Consider the following 16,923-nt stretch of genomic DNA (forward strand, 5'->3'; position numbering starts at 1 on the left):
TGATCTATCTATCTATCTATATATCCATCCATCCATCCATCCATCCATATTTGTGTAACGGCAATTCTTAACAATATTGGTATCTCATAGTCGCTTGGCCATCTCTGTTGGACCAGCCCTCTACTCAGGTGATACAGTCGTGTCTCCTTCACCGTCTTTGATCTGTGAAGTGAACTCAGCAGTGTAACGCGCTGGGTAACACCACCAGCGCCTCACACTGTCTGATGAAGTAATGTGATCGGATGAACAAAATACTCTTGGGAAGACTGGACACTGACAAACACAGACCAGTGCTCAAGTATGCCTCCTCTGATTCATAATAGGACGATGATTATTGGATACATATCGTCCAACAATGAGAAATTCAACTCCTTCACTCTGTGTGTGTGTGAGTGTTTGTCAGTGTGTGCAGCCATTATGCTCCTCAGCCCTTGTGAGCGGGAGCAGTTTAGCGCCGTGGTGTACATTACCCTCTGTTGTTAAACTCTGACCCGAGCTCACAATTATCTCCATGCATATTTCATAGACTCCTGATGACAAGAGTGCACGTATCTGTTACTGACCTGCCTGCTGCAGCCTCACCTGTGTTCTGACCAGAGGAGAAAGATTAAGGCGGAGAGGGAGGAAGATGATGAAGTGGGGGTGACGATATGAAAGGATTATGTGTTAGCCGAGGAGAGCAAGAATAATCTCAAGACAAGACATGACAAACTGCAGAAACCTGGGCTGAGCTGAGGACGATGGATTCACAGTAAGAGAATATCTTTTGGACTGAAGATGCACCAGAGAAAACAAACGGCTTCTATGTCCGCTCAATGATGCTGCAGCTGTGATGTATTTGCAGCCGCTTTAATAAGAGGAAGAGAGACACACTCAGATGGAAAAAGCCCTGTGCATACAAATGAGGCTGACATTCTTCAGGTGAGAGAAGTACACCAATGTGATTTGATATGAGCCAATTGGGAAATTTATTGAACAAACCCTGTCTTCAGTCACATATTTCCTTTATGGCATCAACAAATGTGATCAATAGAAATTAATTTAGCTCTACAAAATAACTCATAAATTATTCTTTCTGCCTCATTTACCTCAAGTATATGCCAAGCTGTTTCGGATTAGGGTGATATCGAAGTTATCCTTTTGAAAGTCGTCTGGGAAAATGATCTTAATGCAGTCTTAACTTTTCATGAAGCCGGATTACTATGATCCAATTGCTAGAATAAGTAATGAAGGGTAACGGGTAGAAAAAATGTCTTTAAAAATCCATATCAGATTGATTCTACATTATAAGGGAATATTAGCATTCCATTTCTCCATGGATAAGCTAATTTTAAATCAAGTATTTTTCTTGTTCTTTTGCAGGACTTTCAGGGTATTTGTCAGTTTCTGCATCCCCCCCCCCCCTTCGCAAAAGCATGTCTGAAACCCAGCACACAAGCCAAATCCTTCCTATCAAAACCCAAAATAAGCTGTGAACCTTCAGTCCAGAGAACATGGACCCCGACTTAAACCATGCCATGCATCTCAGGACAGCTACCAACGATTTTACGAGTATGGATCTGCAGCTCCAAACCAGCCCCATTCATTCTGATGCACAGCAGCCAGTCATTGCATCAATCTATCCATCCCTCGAGCCCTGGTCATCAACATCTTTTCAGAGTCCAACCAGTCATGAAGTATTAAGCGTGTCGTCTCTGGTCCCCTCTACAGTCCTCACACTGGTGCCTCATTATAAACCCACTGAAAAAAATAGCTTATATCCAGAGCTTCCATCTTTCTTTGGAGAGAATCCAGAGCCGCAACTTCCAGGAACTTCATCTTCCCCCTCTGGGTTTTCAGAAGCCCAAGATCAAAACACTCTGACCTTACAACTTCCTTTTAGTGATACTCCTCCTGAAGTTCAGCAGAGGAAACCATCAGATGGGAGCCCGCTGGAGGAAGGATCAGTAGGTCTCATGATGCCCAAAGATTTCCCTCATGAAGAGCCAGGTAAGGAAATTATTAAGGCTTTTTTTTTTCAAAGTGGAGTTCTGATTAGGTCCAAAAAGTTTTACATACCTTGGTGTGTTTTTGTTTTTTGCCGTTATTAAAATAAACGGAATCTCAGAGCTCCTGCGAGGAACTTTTAGTTTTTGTCAAGTTTAGAGACCCCTGTAGACAAAGCATAACATCATATCTCTTTGCTGATCTTGTCCAGTTCGTGTGTAAGAAATTATTTTTTCAAAGGCTTATGCGATTTTTAGATCTAAATAAATATTCCCCTTCAGACACACGCCCTTCATCCCTCAGCTCCCTCCTTCCCTGTCTCCACACTTCCCCCCGCCCCTCCTGTCTAGTTTCACTTGATGAAAGCAGTAGAGGAGTGCTAATAAACATCTGAAAACAAGACTCTGCGATCAATTTCAAGTAACGATATGCAACACAAAGTTTGCAGAGAAGTTTTTCTTCAGTTTGGACATCTGTTCTCCTTCTTACAGTGTCCCTGTGGGGATGAGGACTTCTCTCTTCACCCTCATGGTGACAGTGTTAATGGTTGGACAGAGAGGATTCCAACCATGAAAACCATGTCCAACCTTGAAAAAAACATGTACAGTATGAGCGTCTGAGAGAAACATAAACAGGATGAAAAAAAATGTCATGTCAATACAAAGCTGAGAACATCAAATCCAGAGGGAGTTTGACTTCACTCTTTTTAGAAAGTAAAAAAAAAATGTACTCACATAGGGTATATTTTATTTTCATTTTATTACTATCCAGACTGCCTCATATATACCTTTAAACAAATAATCTCATCATGCTTTCTCTAATAAATCAGCTGTATCACTCTTTGAGAATCCTTGCTGCGGAAAATGTTAAAACGTCTGTTTCTGCAGCTTGCTCTTGACTTCTGACAGCTACCCTGCGGTTATAGCTTCAGGCTTAAAAAAAGAACTATTTTCAAGTAATCAGTCTTCTTGCTCATGGTCATGTTTGCTTTTATGGCTCATAAAGAGGAACTCGTAAAAGTTTCAATCAGTTTGATAACCATTTTAAAGGAGCTTTAAAGGAGATGTTTGACCTTTCCTTTTGGGTTCATGACTTTGTGTACATGGAGCCGATCATTACAAAACTAAAAGCTTCAAGGTAAAGGCGACACTGAAACATCACTGGAATATTTTGACATTTGGGGAAATCTGCTAATAATTTTTTTTTTCATTAAAGTTAAGTGAAAATTGATACCACTCACAGCTGTGTGTTCGATATAAGCCTGGATATGAAGCTTAGTATAAAACCTGGAAACAGAATGAAACAGCTGCTGTGGCCAAATCCTCCAGCTTTACCCCTCCATCCAGACTTTGTGCTATATACAGCTATAACGGAATAAGCTCATTTCCAAAAATTGTGAATTATTCACTTTAAGATTTCTCAATATTAAAATTAGAGAGCCTGATGTTCAGGAAAAATAGTTTTTCATAAAATTTTGACAATTTACTGAACTGCACTTTCTTACTGTTGATCACACAATTTTAATTGATCGTCTCAGAAAATGGGTTGGTTTAAAGGATACTGCACTTAGCTGGTTTTACTCTTATCTTTTAGAAAGAACCTTTGCAGTCACCATCGGTAACTACTCCTACTCTACCTCTAACATTACCTGTGGTGTACCGCAAGGTTCGGTTTTAGGTCCCATTTTATTCTCCATTTATATGCTGCCTCTTGGCCAAATAATTGAACGCCACAAAGTCTCCTTTCACTACTATGCAGACGACACACAGATATACCTTCCTTTGAGACCTGAGGACGCTAGGAACCTAGCTGCTGTCAGAAACTGCCTAAACGATATCAACTGCTGAATGGCACAAAACTTTCTCCAGCTGAACAATTCTAAATCTGAAATCATAGTATTAAACCTGCCAAGCTCCACTCATATTTCAAAGAGCAGCCTCTGTCCCTTATTCGCCAATGTCCAACCCACCACCAGAAATCTAGGAATAACATTTGATTGCAATCTCACCTTTGAATCTAGGAATAACATTTGATTGCAATCTCACCTTTGAATCCCATAGCAGTTGTCCGATCATGCTTCTTCCATCTACGCACCATCTCCAAAATTAAAACAATACTAACCCAACCACACCAGATCATCCACGCCCTCATTTTCTCCCGACTTGACTACTGTAACTCCCTCTTTTCCGGAATCACAAATAAGTCACTGTCTCGCCTCCAGCTAGTCCAAAATGCAGCAGCTAGGCTTCTTACTGGTTGTAACAGACGGCATCACATCACTCCAATTTTAGCTTCATTACATTGGCTTCCTGTAAGTTTTAGAATCGATTTTAAGATTTTACTCATTACTTTTAAAGCACGGACGGGGCTGGCTCCCAGCTATATAACAGAGCTACTGACACCATATGAGCCAGCCCACAGTCTTACATCCTCAGGTGGGGGCCTCCTCGTTGCTCCAAAGTCAAGATTTAAAACTAAAGGTGACCGGGCCTTTTCAGTCAGGGCCTCTCGACTTTGGAACGACCTCCCTGAGGAAATAAGATTCCCTCAATTCTTTTAAATCCCTTCTTACATACTAACATACTTTTACAGACTTGCTTTTATGTGATGTCGTCTTCTTAATGTCTTTTCTTACTGATTTTACTATTTTTACATTATTTTACTTCTTACTGTCCTTTTATTTATGCTCTTTATTTATGCTCTTATCTCATGTTTATGCTCATATCTTAACTCCTCTTATGTTTTAACTTGTTTTTTTCTGATCTTACTTACTTTGTCTATTTATGTTTTATATTTATATTTACTTTTTATTTTTATTAATATTATAGTTTTTTTTATCCTTTAACCACTTGTTTCTATTTCTTTTACTGCTCTTACCTTCTTATTGCTGTTATCTTTTTATTTTCTTTTATCTCCTTTAGTTTCTTACATTTAAAAAAAAAATCTTTGGTCCTCTTGGTCTCAGCTCGTGTTGTTGGGTTCTTGTTTAGCCTGGGTTCTTATAATGGTTCTTGTGATGGTCGGGTTATATATGTCTGTTGGGTATCGTGCACTATGGGTTCTTTTCTGTTGAATTGTATTTAATTATTTTTAGTATTTTGCATTTGTTATGTTCTTGCTGTTGTTTATGTTCTTCTGTGTTTGGTTTAGTTTGCTTTGTTTTTGCTGTTTGTCAAAGCACTTTGTAAACCTGTGTTTTTAAAAGGTGCTATATAAATAAAGTTATTATTATTATTATTATTATTATTAATAATAATAATAATAATAATAATAATGATAATAATAATAATAATAATAAATAGCTCTTTGGTGAATAGACTCCATCATGATGACTTAACACACTCAGAGGGGTAGCGAGGACAGGATAGGATATGCAGGATATGGAGTCGAGACACTGGTGGGTGGGGTGATAGAAGAATGCAGGATGTGTTGAGGAGGGGGTTTCTGAGGCTGTATCTGAACTCTGCTGAGCTGGAATGGAGGTGACCGGGGCAGAGGAGAGTCGCAGCGATCACACTGAAATGACTAACTGACTGGAAGAGAGAGAACAGGTTTTAAAATTTGACCTTGGGATGATGATTGGTTGAGAGGGGTTGTGGCAGAATCGGGTTGGATTCTTACTTAAAGATTTAACACCCAAAATCAGCAGATCACCAGAGCAGGGAGACGAAGGGAGTGGCTAAATTGAATGATGAAAATTCAATAAATGTGTGAGAGAATATAATCAGTCTTCCTGCTTGAACTTACGCTGAGCTCCATTTGACGTTTAACACACACTCCCTGGCTCTATTTCTTAACAGATCTGCACCCTATGCTTTAGTGGCTGTCCCTGTATTTTTTAATTGTTGACATTAATGTTTAAAGCCTTAAACTCATAATAATAAACAGTATTGTTTGGTCCCAACTGCCCCATCCTTCTATGTAATACAGTGATTATCTTCCTTGCTCATTCGTTGGCGGTGTTAGAGACACTTTTAATCCATCTTCTTCCATCATCTTGATAAAGCGCCCCATATGCAGGCTTCTTTTTAATCATTAGGTGCCTCTCCAGCATTTCGCCTCCTGTATCAATCATTGCTACAGCTGCCTCAGTGGGATAGTTTCTATTGTGTATTGTTCTCGCGCTTCTACTAAAGTCCCTCATCATTTGAACGTGCTATATTTCAGCCTCTCCTTTGAGAGCAGATGAAAACAATTGCTTCCCCCATCCAACAGAGCCATCTATAAACTATCCACTTCTATTCCACGTCCCGAACAGAGCGGTTTCTTATCAGCTCTTACATGAGACAGATTCGATATCAAGTTTCTCCAAAATATGGAGTGCTGAGGCAGCAGTTAAGCCTCAGTTAGAAAACCAACGAGATGATGAGATCTGGTGTACAATCTATTTTATTGCTGTTCCTCCTCAAGGTGGCCTTTGGTACTATTGGTTACAATACATTTTAACGGCCACCTGCTAACGGATCCCTCGCTGCATTATAGATCGGACTGCATCCCATCTGAGCAGAGGCGCTGCTTGTCAACAGGCAAGGCAGGCAACCGCTCGGGGCCCCAGATCAGAAGGGGGCCCCTGAGGGCTCACAAACTTAAACCAAAGCAGTGGCCCAAAATGTTTTTTTGCAACGACAGTAGGAAACCTCCCTTAGGGGACCCCATCTGACAGCTCTCATTCTTATTGCCCTGCTAGGCATTGCATGCATTATTGCTCTGAAGACTAAAGTTTGTCAACCAATAAAAATTAAGAGGAACTATCCGTCTATAGGAGAGAAAAAGGAAAACAGGAGGAGTAATTGTCGTGACACTACAGACATGATGGTGATGAACGCTGGTTGGAGGCTCCCAAATTGATTTTTGCTCATAGGACCCCAAGAGACACCACAAAGTTTTTTCCTGCCCAGATCCAAGCAGTTTACTTCAGAGTTTAATGCGTTCATATAATTGACTCCTATTTCTTGTAGCCGACCCGCTGTGTCTCAGCTGCAGGAACGTATAAATAAACCCAGTCGAGCAGCTGATCCTCCACTTTCATTTAAAGGAGCAATATGTAACGCTGACACGAAGCATTTAAAATGGGTACTGCAGTCCAAACTCTAAATATTGGAGAGAGCTTTCTTCCCCCTACCCCTCCTCTCTAGAGTTGATGTGCTGGAGGTTGCTGACACTGACGCTTCACTTTAACCAGCTCTGCATCGGTCTGTAAACCTTTCTAACCTCTCTCAATTTTTCAAAAAGCATCTCCAATATTGATCTGACAACATTTCTGCTCGTGGAGCTTATTAGAAAACGCTTTTTAGGTCGGGTAGAATCAGTTCGCTTGCCAGCTTCCATCGCTGCAACACGTGTTGGTTTGCTGTGTGCCTGGCAAACCGAGGGGCGTCCAAAACGGCTGTGTAGGTGTGCCTTAAAACAGCTTACCTTCTCTGGTCAAAACAAATCCAGAGCATTCAGGACTAGAACCTAAAGTTAGAAGGAGGACATGCTGGCTGCTGCATTGTTGTCAGAGAAGCCAGCACTTCAACATAGCATGTTTCCTTAATGTCTGATCATATAGTGAGGTCTTTTTATTATTTAACTCAGTAGATATCTTACACATTGCTCCTTTAAGGAATAGTGTTTGTCACATTTGATTCTTCTGGTAGGCCTATTTATTGACATTCTGTACATTCATATTATGTAACAGTATGTAGAATTAAACTACTAAAGGTTATACAACAAAAACCCTCAGGTGAAGTGTATAGTACCTCTCAGAGTTCACAAATGACTCACCTCATCATGTACCTCATCATCACCAATCAATCCCTGCACAGCTGCGGAAAGCTGCCACCAGGCTCTTTGTCAAGAAGCAGGTCCATAGTTTGTTTCAGGTCGCTGTCATTCAAGCATAAAATTGATTTAAGCATTTTTTTTACCTTCAGGGCTCTGCATGCAGCTCATGCTTTACCTCATAATGTGGATGTGTTTATACCCAATTCACTCAATTCGTTTGAACGCAGCCTTTTTATGATCACACCTGAAAAGAATGTCGTCCCAAAGACCCTCGGGGGAGCTCTCTTCTTAATGCTAAAATGACATACTCAGCCGTTTCTTTTCAGAAATTCAACCTTTTCTGCGAGGGGGGTTCTCTTACTCTCTTACTGGGTTGTGTGTTATGATTAAATTGCGTCTTTAAGGCCAACATGAAGCTGTTTTATCGTGTCTATGCCTACTATACAACTGTTTGAATACTTAAACGGACAAACAGGTTTCAAACCGTCGCTCTCTTAGCACTGTATAAACTAAAAAAGCAGTCTGGTCTGGTTTAATTTCTTAGATTTCATATTTAAGTTGCTCAAAAAAAATCAAGCCTACAAATATTCTATCTGCTCAACACTAAACATCAAATGGACACATTTAGAGACTAGCTGATGTATAACATATAGGAACATTTAAGAAGATCCTCGAGGGGAAATTAAGTTTTACAAGTTAAGTTTGTGATTGAACATGCCACACACACATAGGCTGAAATACACACATTAAGCAGCAATACACTCAGATTAAGCAGCCAAACAAACAGATATTTTCCTCTCAGAAGTTGGAAGAGATAAAACAAAAAAAAATAGGTGAATTGAGGTGGAAGAGAGTGAATTAAACTTAGATTTGGAAAGTCGGTCTAACCAAAGGAAGACAAATGGAAGTTCATGTTGCTTCTGAACAATGTAGATAAAGCAAACGAGTTTGAGGCTATATGATATAGAAACATGAACAAGTTAGATTAAGTTGGGTTTTGTTGGAGATGAATGCCTTTCCTTAAGGTTTTAAAACTATTGTATGTATTTATTCATAGATTCAGAAGCTCGGGTCTTTTCATCTAGTGAGCTGTTCCTGATGGTGAGCATCCCGATCATCACCGTACTGGTCATCATCTCCGCCCTATTAGGTAAACTATTTGACTGCAGATGAACGGACATGATTACTGATATACTGGAAGCTCTGTTTTTACACCTGCAAGCATTGAATTCAGCTGGGAGAAAAAGTATTTTTTAGATCTCATCTCATTAGATGGTAACAGCTGCTGTTACAAAAGCATCTGTTTGAAAGGTCTCTTCATTATAATTGATCAATATTGATGCTGTTTTCAAAAGCCTTCTCAAGGCTCCAAGAGAAAGCACACACACTAAAAATGCCAAAGGAACAGACCTAATTGAAATCTTTTTATGGTTTGGCATGAATGACAGAAGTAGTGGCATTGTTTTATTAATTCAGTGTTAGACAGGAGACATTCAGAAATCACAATCTGTACAAAAAACATCATCCTACTTTTTAAAAATGACTTTAACCCTTATCTTTAGTTTCAGCACCTCATTATAATAACCTGAAATATCTAACTATAATTCTTTCAGCGCATGCTAATTTAATTTGAGATAAATTGATTTTTACATAGACCTCAGTGAGCATGCATACTGCAGTCAGAGGTTTTGGCTATTTAATAGAAAAGCTGCAGCTTGTCTGAGATATTTGGACTTTGGTCAGACCTCATCTTGAGGGGAGTTTTCTGTGTTTATAAAATGTGGATAACATCGATTTAAATGGGTTTCAATTTTACACACGCGGTTTGCAAGTTAATGTCATCTAAAGCTTCTTGTGAATATTAACTGGATTTATAGAATCGATCTAAAAATAACTCAAACGTAAAAATATCTGTGTCCTTTTTTATAGAGTTAAGGTTTTTATTTGTAAATACATACAAGTAGTCTGTGGATTGGGAGAGTTAGTTATTTTAATTCTGACAATATTCTCTGATTCAATTATCAAATTATTAAGTTAATTAACTTTTATGTCACTGCTTTTCCTCATCAGTCAAGTTCCTCATATTCCCATCTGAATTAAGTGAATTATCTCCTCCTTGTGGTGGGAAGAGGAACTGCAGCATCCCAGCACAGCTGCCTTTTTTGCCTAAGAACCCAGCGAACCAGACAGGGAACATCACTGCAGGTAAAAAATAAATTTATGAAAAATTAAATTGATTGAAAGCTTGAGAGAGAGAGTGTAATATCAAAGTCATTAAAGGTCTCTGCTTATCTAGATGATGAAAAGATATCCATCAGCCTCACTATCAAGTTTAATAGCCTAATCATATATTACATAATCATTTCCCAAATTAAAGTTGTAAATATACTTTTATGGAGTTTAAATATTTGAAGAGTGTTAAAAAGTTAATTTTTACTTCATGTTTCCGTCTTTTTTCTGTCTGTAGCTCTGCATTCATTCATTTTCCTCTCTCACCTCCTCTCAGGCTGCCCAGTTCCTGTCAGTGATGGCCGCCGTATTGTCGGGGGGACGCTGGCAGCCAAGGACAAGTGGGGCTGGCAGGTCAGCATGCACTGGAGGGGGCGCCACGTCTGTGGAGGTGCCATCGTCTCCCCGCACTGGGTCATCACTGCAGCTCACTGCTTTGTCGAGTAAGAGAGGGATGTGAAGGGTGGAAAAATGGGTCAGAAGTTAATCAATCAATCTTTTTTTGTGAAGTGTCAATTCATGAGAATTGTTATCGCAAGACACTTTGCAAAAGAGCAGGTAAAAGACCTTACTCATTATTTTACTAAGACCAAACATTAATCCACCATGAGCACTTTTGTGGTAAGTGGTAAGAAAAAACTTCCTATTAAGAGGCAGAAACCTTGGGCAAAACCAGACTCATGATGGACAGCCATCTGCCAACACAGCGTTGGGCTAAAAAATGGGATTGGGAAGGATGCAGGAAGGAGGTGGGGGTGCATCCCCACCAACGATCCAGAGGAACCATACAAGACAAGAGAGTTCAGGAGCTCCCAGGAAGATTTACAGATAGTGATTTAATTTAATGGAGAACACTGTAATTCCAGACACTTGAAGAGAAATTTGAAGTTGTAATGCTAAATCCTGTCTACACGTTTGAGGTGTAAGAAATGAATGGTGATGAATGTGTAGATCTTCCCTCAGACCAAAAAGAATGTAGTAATAAAAAGTGAAAACTAAAAATCCTACCAGCTGCTGTGACACCTATAGGCAGTGAAGCTTGTATAGGGATCAAAAACATAATTTTTAAGGAAGAAAAAAAAACTGTTCTTTGCAGTTTGAACATTTAGTGACAAACAAAGAGAGATCAATTCAACTTTATTGTCATTCATCCAGATGCAAGCATTACAGCCAAACTAAATATAGTTTGTCACAGACCCAGGTGTTAAGAAAACTAGTGCACACTAGAGTTTTCATGGCACAACTTCACCAACCGAGGTGCACGGAAAGTGAATGGCTTGAAGAGGTCAGAAAGCTCCTGCAACACTTTAAGTATGGAGATCAACGTTATTAACTTTATTAGATTAACAAGGTTTCGTCTTGTCGTCTTCATCAGGGTCTGAACAACCTCCATGAGACAAACACGGCTGCAAAGGCGGATGTGCTGCATATGCTTCCTTGCTGTGTGTATACCCAATGTAAACATGGGACAGAGACGTAAACGGTGCAAATCTGTTGTTACATTATTGTTACAGTTTCGTTTAAAAAGGGAAAATGTGTCAGCATGTGTTGAACTGTAAACCTGCACAGTCTTACCCGTACACAGCCCCTCTGGGTCCTCAGTCCTCATGGGGAGGCCTGTAATCAAAACTGAATTAGTCACGTCCAAGTCAATTGTGTGTTCTGCTCTAATCAGGTTCAAGTCAATGAGACACAATCATAAATCGAAGGCAATTCAGGACCTCCAGCAAAGTACTTACCACAGTTTGCATCTCAAACAGCAGAGTTTCCATCTGCACAGAGGCTCTCCACTACCCTTCAACATGTCATTTGGATGGAGAGCAATCAGATATTTGAGCACCACTTCAAACTGAGAGCAGCTCATTAAATCATTTGGGGGGGCTGAAGGAAAAAGGATCAGATTTATTTTCAGTTTGCGGGTTTAGATGAACAGTTAAAAGTCGGCAGACGAGTGTCCTTTGAGTCTCCTTTATCTGGGTAAGAACAGCAAAACGACAATGGACGAGTTTCGGCACTAGGCCTTCATCAACGTGCTGAAACACCTCCGTTGTTGTTTTGCCGTTCTGTATGTTGAAGTATTATAATAGAACAGTGGTACTCAGCCTTGTTAGACTTCAAAGCCACATATTTTCTGCAACAGCCACAATCAAAAAACCTCTTTCTTTCCTAAAATATGTGGGAAACACAGTGACATGACATGCAAAGAAACATTTCTGCAGACAATGTTTCCCTTTTTTAAATAATTACTTATCGGCCGACAGATTTTTTTCTCCAAGTTGGACCTAAAGGAGCCACAACTAGTCCCAAATGAGCCTCGAGAGCCTCGGGTTGAGTCTCACTGTTATAGAATATCAGGTTTAAGATTTACGAGGGTCATTTTGTTCTGCTTTTGAACTTGTTACACAGTTTTAACGCTCAGTTTTTGAAAACCTTTCACTCTTCCGGGCTGTAAACAACACTTCTTTTCTTTAATGTTATGATATAGATCTGAAGCAGGGACTCAACAGTATGGGCTTGGTAGGCAGAAAGTCTGGTTACATCGCAGTTTTTTGGGCTTATCCTCTACAGAGGAAAGATGTGCATATGTGTTTTACATTTTAACGTGTTAATTTAAGTAAATTAAGCCATTACCACACTGATTTGCTAGATTAAAGTGACCCACATTAGATCACTGTGCCACCCGGATTAAAAACAACATCAGCATAGTCCACAGTGTGTTGCAGTAATCTAAAGAAAGGCGTTGATGCGTGCACGCTGCGCGGCCCCTCAACTCAAACTCTGTGTCACTGCTGTTTGTGCAGGAACAACATGCTGGAGGTGTCTGACTGGCTGGTGGTGGTGGACACCGTCAGCATCGCAGACAGCTCGCTGGGGAAACGTTACAGAGCACTGCAGGTCCTCCACCACCCTCGATTCAACACATTCAACAACGACTATGATGTGGGACTGCTGCGCACCATCACTGACATGGACATGACAGGTAGGAGGAGGTGGCTCCTCATGGACCTTCTTACACTTCATAAATACCGTAGACGTAATGCCTTTTACCTAATGATAAACAACGACTATAAATTTGGCAAAACATTTACTGAGAAGGTACTGAATTTGTGTTTAAAAAACGTGTTTAAACTATTTGTTATGACCCAGCTTGTTTAGGAAAAGAGTAACATAAAACCAGTTGTTCTTGGTAAAATAAAGTCATTTATTAACAAGGACGTAAAATAGTGAAACAATAGGCAAACTAAAAGGGCCAACGAGTGCTTTTCAATCAATTAATAAAGAAAACAAAAAGAGGACTCTAAGTTAGAGTTTTAGGAATAACTAAACTTGTGAATGAAAAAAAAGAAACTTGCTGCTTTAACTCTATCCAAATCAAACAACAACTTTGAAACAGCACCCCTAACCTAGTGTATCTTAACAAAGAAAGAAAGTCTGGAAAGGCCCAGTCTCGATCAAAACGATGGCCTCCACATATCTAAATCACTGTTTTCACACAAAGTCAAAAATCTTTGTGAGACACTGACAAAAATCTCGGTCCTGAGCTTCTCTCAACGGCACCGGCAGCCTTCTTAAGGCTGTGATGGCGGTGGCGCCCTCCTCTTATAGGTTGCTCAGTTTGGAAAGCATGCCCACCAATCAGGCCTCTTAGGTGGAGACACACACAGAACTTCCAAAAAGAGACGTATCATACAAACACAGATGAGAGGGCACAGCTGCGGCCGGAACACTATCAGATATTCAATTATTTGCAAGCCTTACATGGTTAACACTGTAACAGCTTCAATCCATTATTCAGATAAGAGCATTACAATAATTGACTGATTTAAAGAAATAGCAATCAGCGTAATGGGTTACAAACTCAAACTATAAAAGCCAACGCACTTATCAATGTGTTGAATGTGCTCAGTGTTTTCAGTTAAAGTTCATTTGAGCACAATAAAGTCAGACTTTCTTGTAAAATATTAACTACTCTGACTAGAACTGTCACTACTAAAACACAATGTGGGTCAACAAATGCCTCACCAGGTACCTGCAGGCAGCACATGCCAAGTAAGCAGCCAGTTTTTTTTTCTTTATACTGTATCAGGATAGTTTCCACCACAGGAAAGTTTGAACATATCTAATTCCCTTTTGGCTTGCTGGGGAAAGTTTAGGGATAGTTATAGCATGGGTTTACAGTACATGACTATTTTTCCCGAGTGTAGTTCCATTAGTTTGACAAAAAATAGAAACATAATGGACTAGTGGGGAACACAAGGTCCTTTGGAAGTTCCTTGATGAAAAAAACATTTTTTAAAGCCTGATATTCGAGAATGCTTTTGTACTTAATTTCTCTTTCAAATGCACGAAATACATTTTTAAATGTGTTAATCGTGAAAGTGCTGCAACACATACAGTTTAAACAGTCTGTTATGCACTTTTAAAAGCCAAGTTAAAATACTCAAAGTTAAAAACAAAATGTCAAAATCTGATTTAAAAATGTGACTTTCTTGCAATGGAAGCAAAAGTTAAACGGGGATTTTATACGTCTATGGAGGAACTTGGCACTGGAAAAGCTGACAACATGTGTTTTATAAGTTATAACCGTCACTTGTTTGACAACCTTAATGTCTTTATATCTCCTGTAAATGTAACATTGTGTGTCACTGATCACTGCCCTCTGTTTGTAGGCAGGGTGCGACCGGTCTGTTTACCCAGCCCGAGTGAGTCTTTTCTTCCTGGATCGGCCTGCTGGATCACAGGCTGGGGATACATTCGTGAAGGAGGTGTGATACACTGACACATGGTGCTTTTTTTAATGCTCGTTTTTCTTCTTTATCCCTTCATGTGGTCCCTTTTCATTTGATAACTCACTCTTATCAATTTAAATTCTAAAATAATCCCACATCCTGTGGTTGTTAGAGCTGACCCAACCTTTTTGAGGTTTCAGAAGTAGTTTGATCACAGCCATTTACACTGTATGGACCTAGGCTCAATGATGTCATCCATTGGTTTCTGAAGCCAGCTTTTAGAGCTTGTCGATGGCCTTCACCATATTGGAGATTCTGTCTTTCTGTAAACCTAGTAACAGGCAGAGCGCTGAAGTGGAGGCGGGCCTTAAGCCTCCTCTAAAACAGCTACAACGTTTCCACCAGTCAGATCAGCCACGTCCCTTATTATGAAATTAATGAAAATCAATAATTGAAAGTCCAATGTGTAAGATATCTACTGAATTAAATCATAAATTACTTTACTATATGATCAGACATTAAGGAAATGTGCTATGTTGAAGTGCTGGCTTCTCTGACCACAACGCAGCAGCCAGTATGTCCTCCTTCTGGGTTTAGATTCTGGTCCTGAATGCTCTGTGTTTGTTTGGACCAGAGAAGGTAGGCGGTTTAAGGCACCCCTCAGTTTGCAAAACGACAAACCAACAGAAGATGCAGCGATCGAAGCGGGCAAGAGAACTGGTTTAGATATAACGGATTCTACCTGACCTAAAAAGTCTCGGCATTTATCTCATAAGCTCCACAAGCAGAATCATGGTACAGGATAAATATTGTAGATGCTTTCGAAAAATTGGCTTTTTTTTCATAAACCCCCTTTTTTACCGTATATTTTTCTTTAACTCTTTCTTTTCTGTCAGGCTTTGTGACAGATGAGCTGAGACAGGCTCAGGTCAAGTTAATCGCTCAATCTGACTGCTCCCACTCGAGTGTGTACGGCTCGTTTCTCACACCTCGTATGATCTGTGCTGGATCCATGGACGGAGGAGTGGACTCCTGTCAGGTAAACACATAAAAACTCCATATAAACCCACCTAATAAAGAACCTTTTAAAAATGTACAACTCATCACCAGATCTCTGCCACCACTGAACGTGCAAATGTTTGGTCTGTAATGTTTGCATTTTTTTGGGGTCTTTTTTTAAGGGGGACAGTGGTGGACCCCTGGTGTGTGAGACATCCGATGGGGACTGGCGGCTGGCCGGCGTGGTGAGCTGGGGAGAGGGCTGCGGCCGACGCAGTAAACCTGGCGTCTACAGCAGAGTGACCAAACTGATTCACTGGGTCCAAAAATATACAGAGGTACCTCTCTGTCCCTATATGCCTTTTATTGTTGTTGGATGTTTTGTTGTCAGAGTCAGCAAGCTACACGATTATATAATTTAGTTAGAGCTGTGTCAAATAGATAAGACTCTTTTGAATTGATATCAGACCTGGGGGATTTATTAGCTGTTCCAAAATGCATTGTTTTTATTGTAAGCCAGGGAGAGCAATTTGACTTTCTGCCACAAAGCAAGCTATACAGATAAATCTACAGGTCTCATAACGTCTGGGGTTGAAGTACAAACACAATAGTTTTTTAACAAATTGTGGAAGTTTATTTCATTTGCTCTATCCCCCGTATCAAGTGTTTCATCTCAGTTATACCAACAACAGTTTCGACTTATTTTAATAAACTTTCAGAAGGCTATAACTTTAAAGTTGACTAAGTACGAACAACGGGGAATCAAATGAATAAACAGTAGCAACAAAAGATGATAAGTAAGATGCAGATAGAGCCCCTGTTTACATTAATTTAAAGGCAGAACGCACTTCACAAAAACAGCACATTTCACGCTGTATACTACATATTCATGCAGCTTGTGTTTTCCTTTCTCTATTTTGGTGTAGGGGAAACCAGAGGAGCTGGAGGAGACCACCACAGCGATGTCTGACACGCTAAGACCTGAACCTTAATAAACAGTTAAGAAGCAAAGACGTGTCTCTGCTTGTTTGTTAACAATTAAACAAAAATCATTACGACGTCATATTAGGCTTATAAAGCATCCCATCAAAAGCCCTGCTTTTAATGAACAAAAAGAACCAGTAATTGACGTGGTTCACACTATGGGTGAAATTTGAGTGGAAGTTATTCAATGTAAAACTTTATGGTTTTAGGGATTTTATTTGTTAGTAGT

At 39.9% G+C, this 16,923-nt stretch overlaps 1 protein-coding gene across 1 annotated transcript; it reads left to right on the top strand.

Annotated features, from left to right (window-relative positions):
• The first annotated feature begins 371 nt into the window (after positions 1-371).
• Positions 372-16,721, top strand: LOC136179849 (transmembrane protease serine 5-like). Its single transcript, XM_065958077.1, has 10 exons — positions 372-921; positions 1,363-1,989; positions 8,810-8,902; positions 9,823-9,957; positions 10,259-10,424; positions 12,783-12,961; positions 14,652-14,747; positions 15,608-15,750; positions 15,893-16,048; positions 16,637-16,721. Exons 2-10 carry the CDS (start codon positions 1,494-1,496, stop codon positions 16,700-16,702), a joined length of 1,530 nt encoding a protein of 509 aa, XP_065814149.1. The 5' UTR covers positions 372-921; positions 1,363-1,493; the 3' UTR covers positions 16,703-16,721.
• The last annotated feature ends 202 nt before the right edge of the window (positions 16,722-16,923 follow it).

The sequence above is a fragment of the Labrus bergylta genome, chromosome 8, assembly GCF_963930695.1.
Source record: "Labrus bergylta chromosome 8, fLabBer1.1, whole genome shotgun sequence".
Taxonomy (NCBI): domain Eukaryota; kingdom Metazoa; phylum Chordata; class Actinopteri; order Labriformes; family Labridae; genus Labrus; species Labrus bergylta.

Excerpts from the sequence above, each read along its gene's own strand:
- LOC136179849 (XM_065958077.1), top strand. The coding sequence starts at position 1,494 with ATGGACCCCGACTTAAACCATGCCATGCATCTCAGGACAGCTACCAAC. Across the intron at positions 9,958-10,258 it reads GACAGGGAACATCACTGCAG|GCTGCCCAGTTCCTGTCAGT; the intron begins GTAAAAAATAAA and ends ACCTCCTCTCAG. Across the intron at positions 12,962-14,651 it reads CACTGACATGGACATGACAG|GCAGGGTGCGACCGGTCTGT; the intron begins GTAGGAGGAGGT and ends CTCTGTTTGTAG.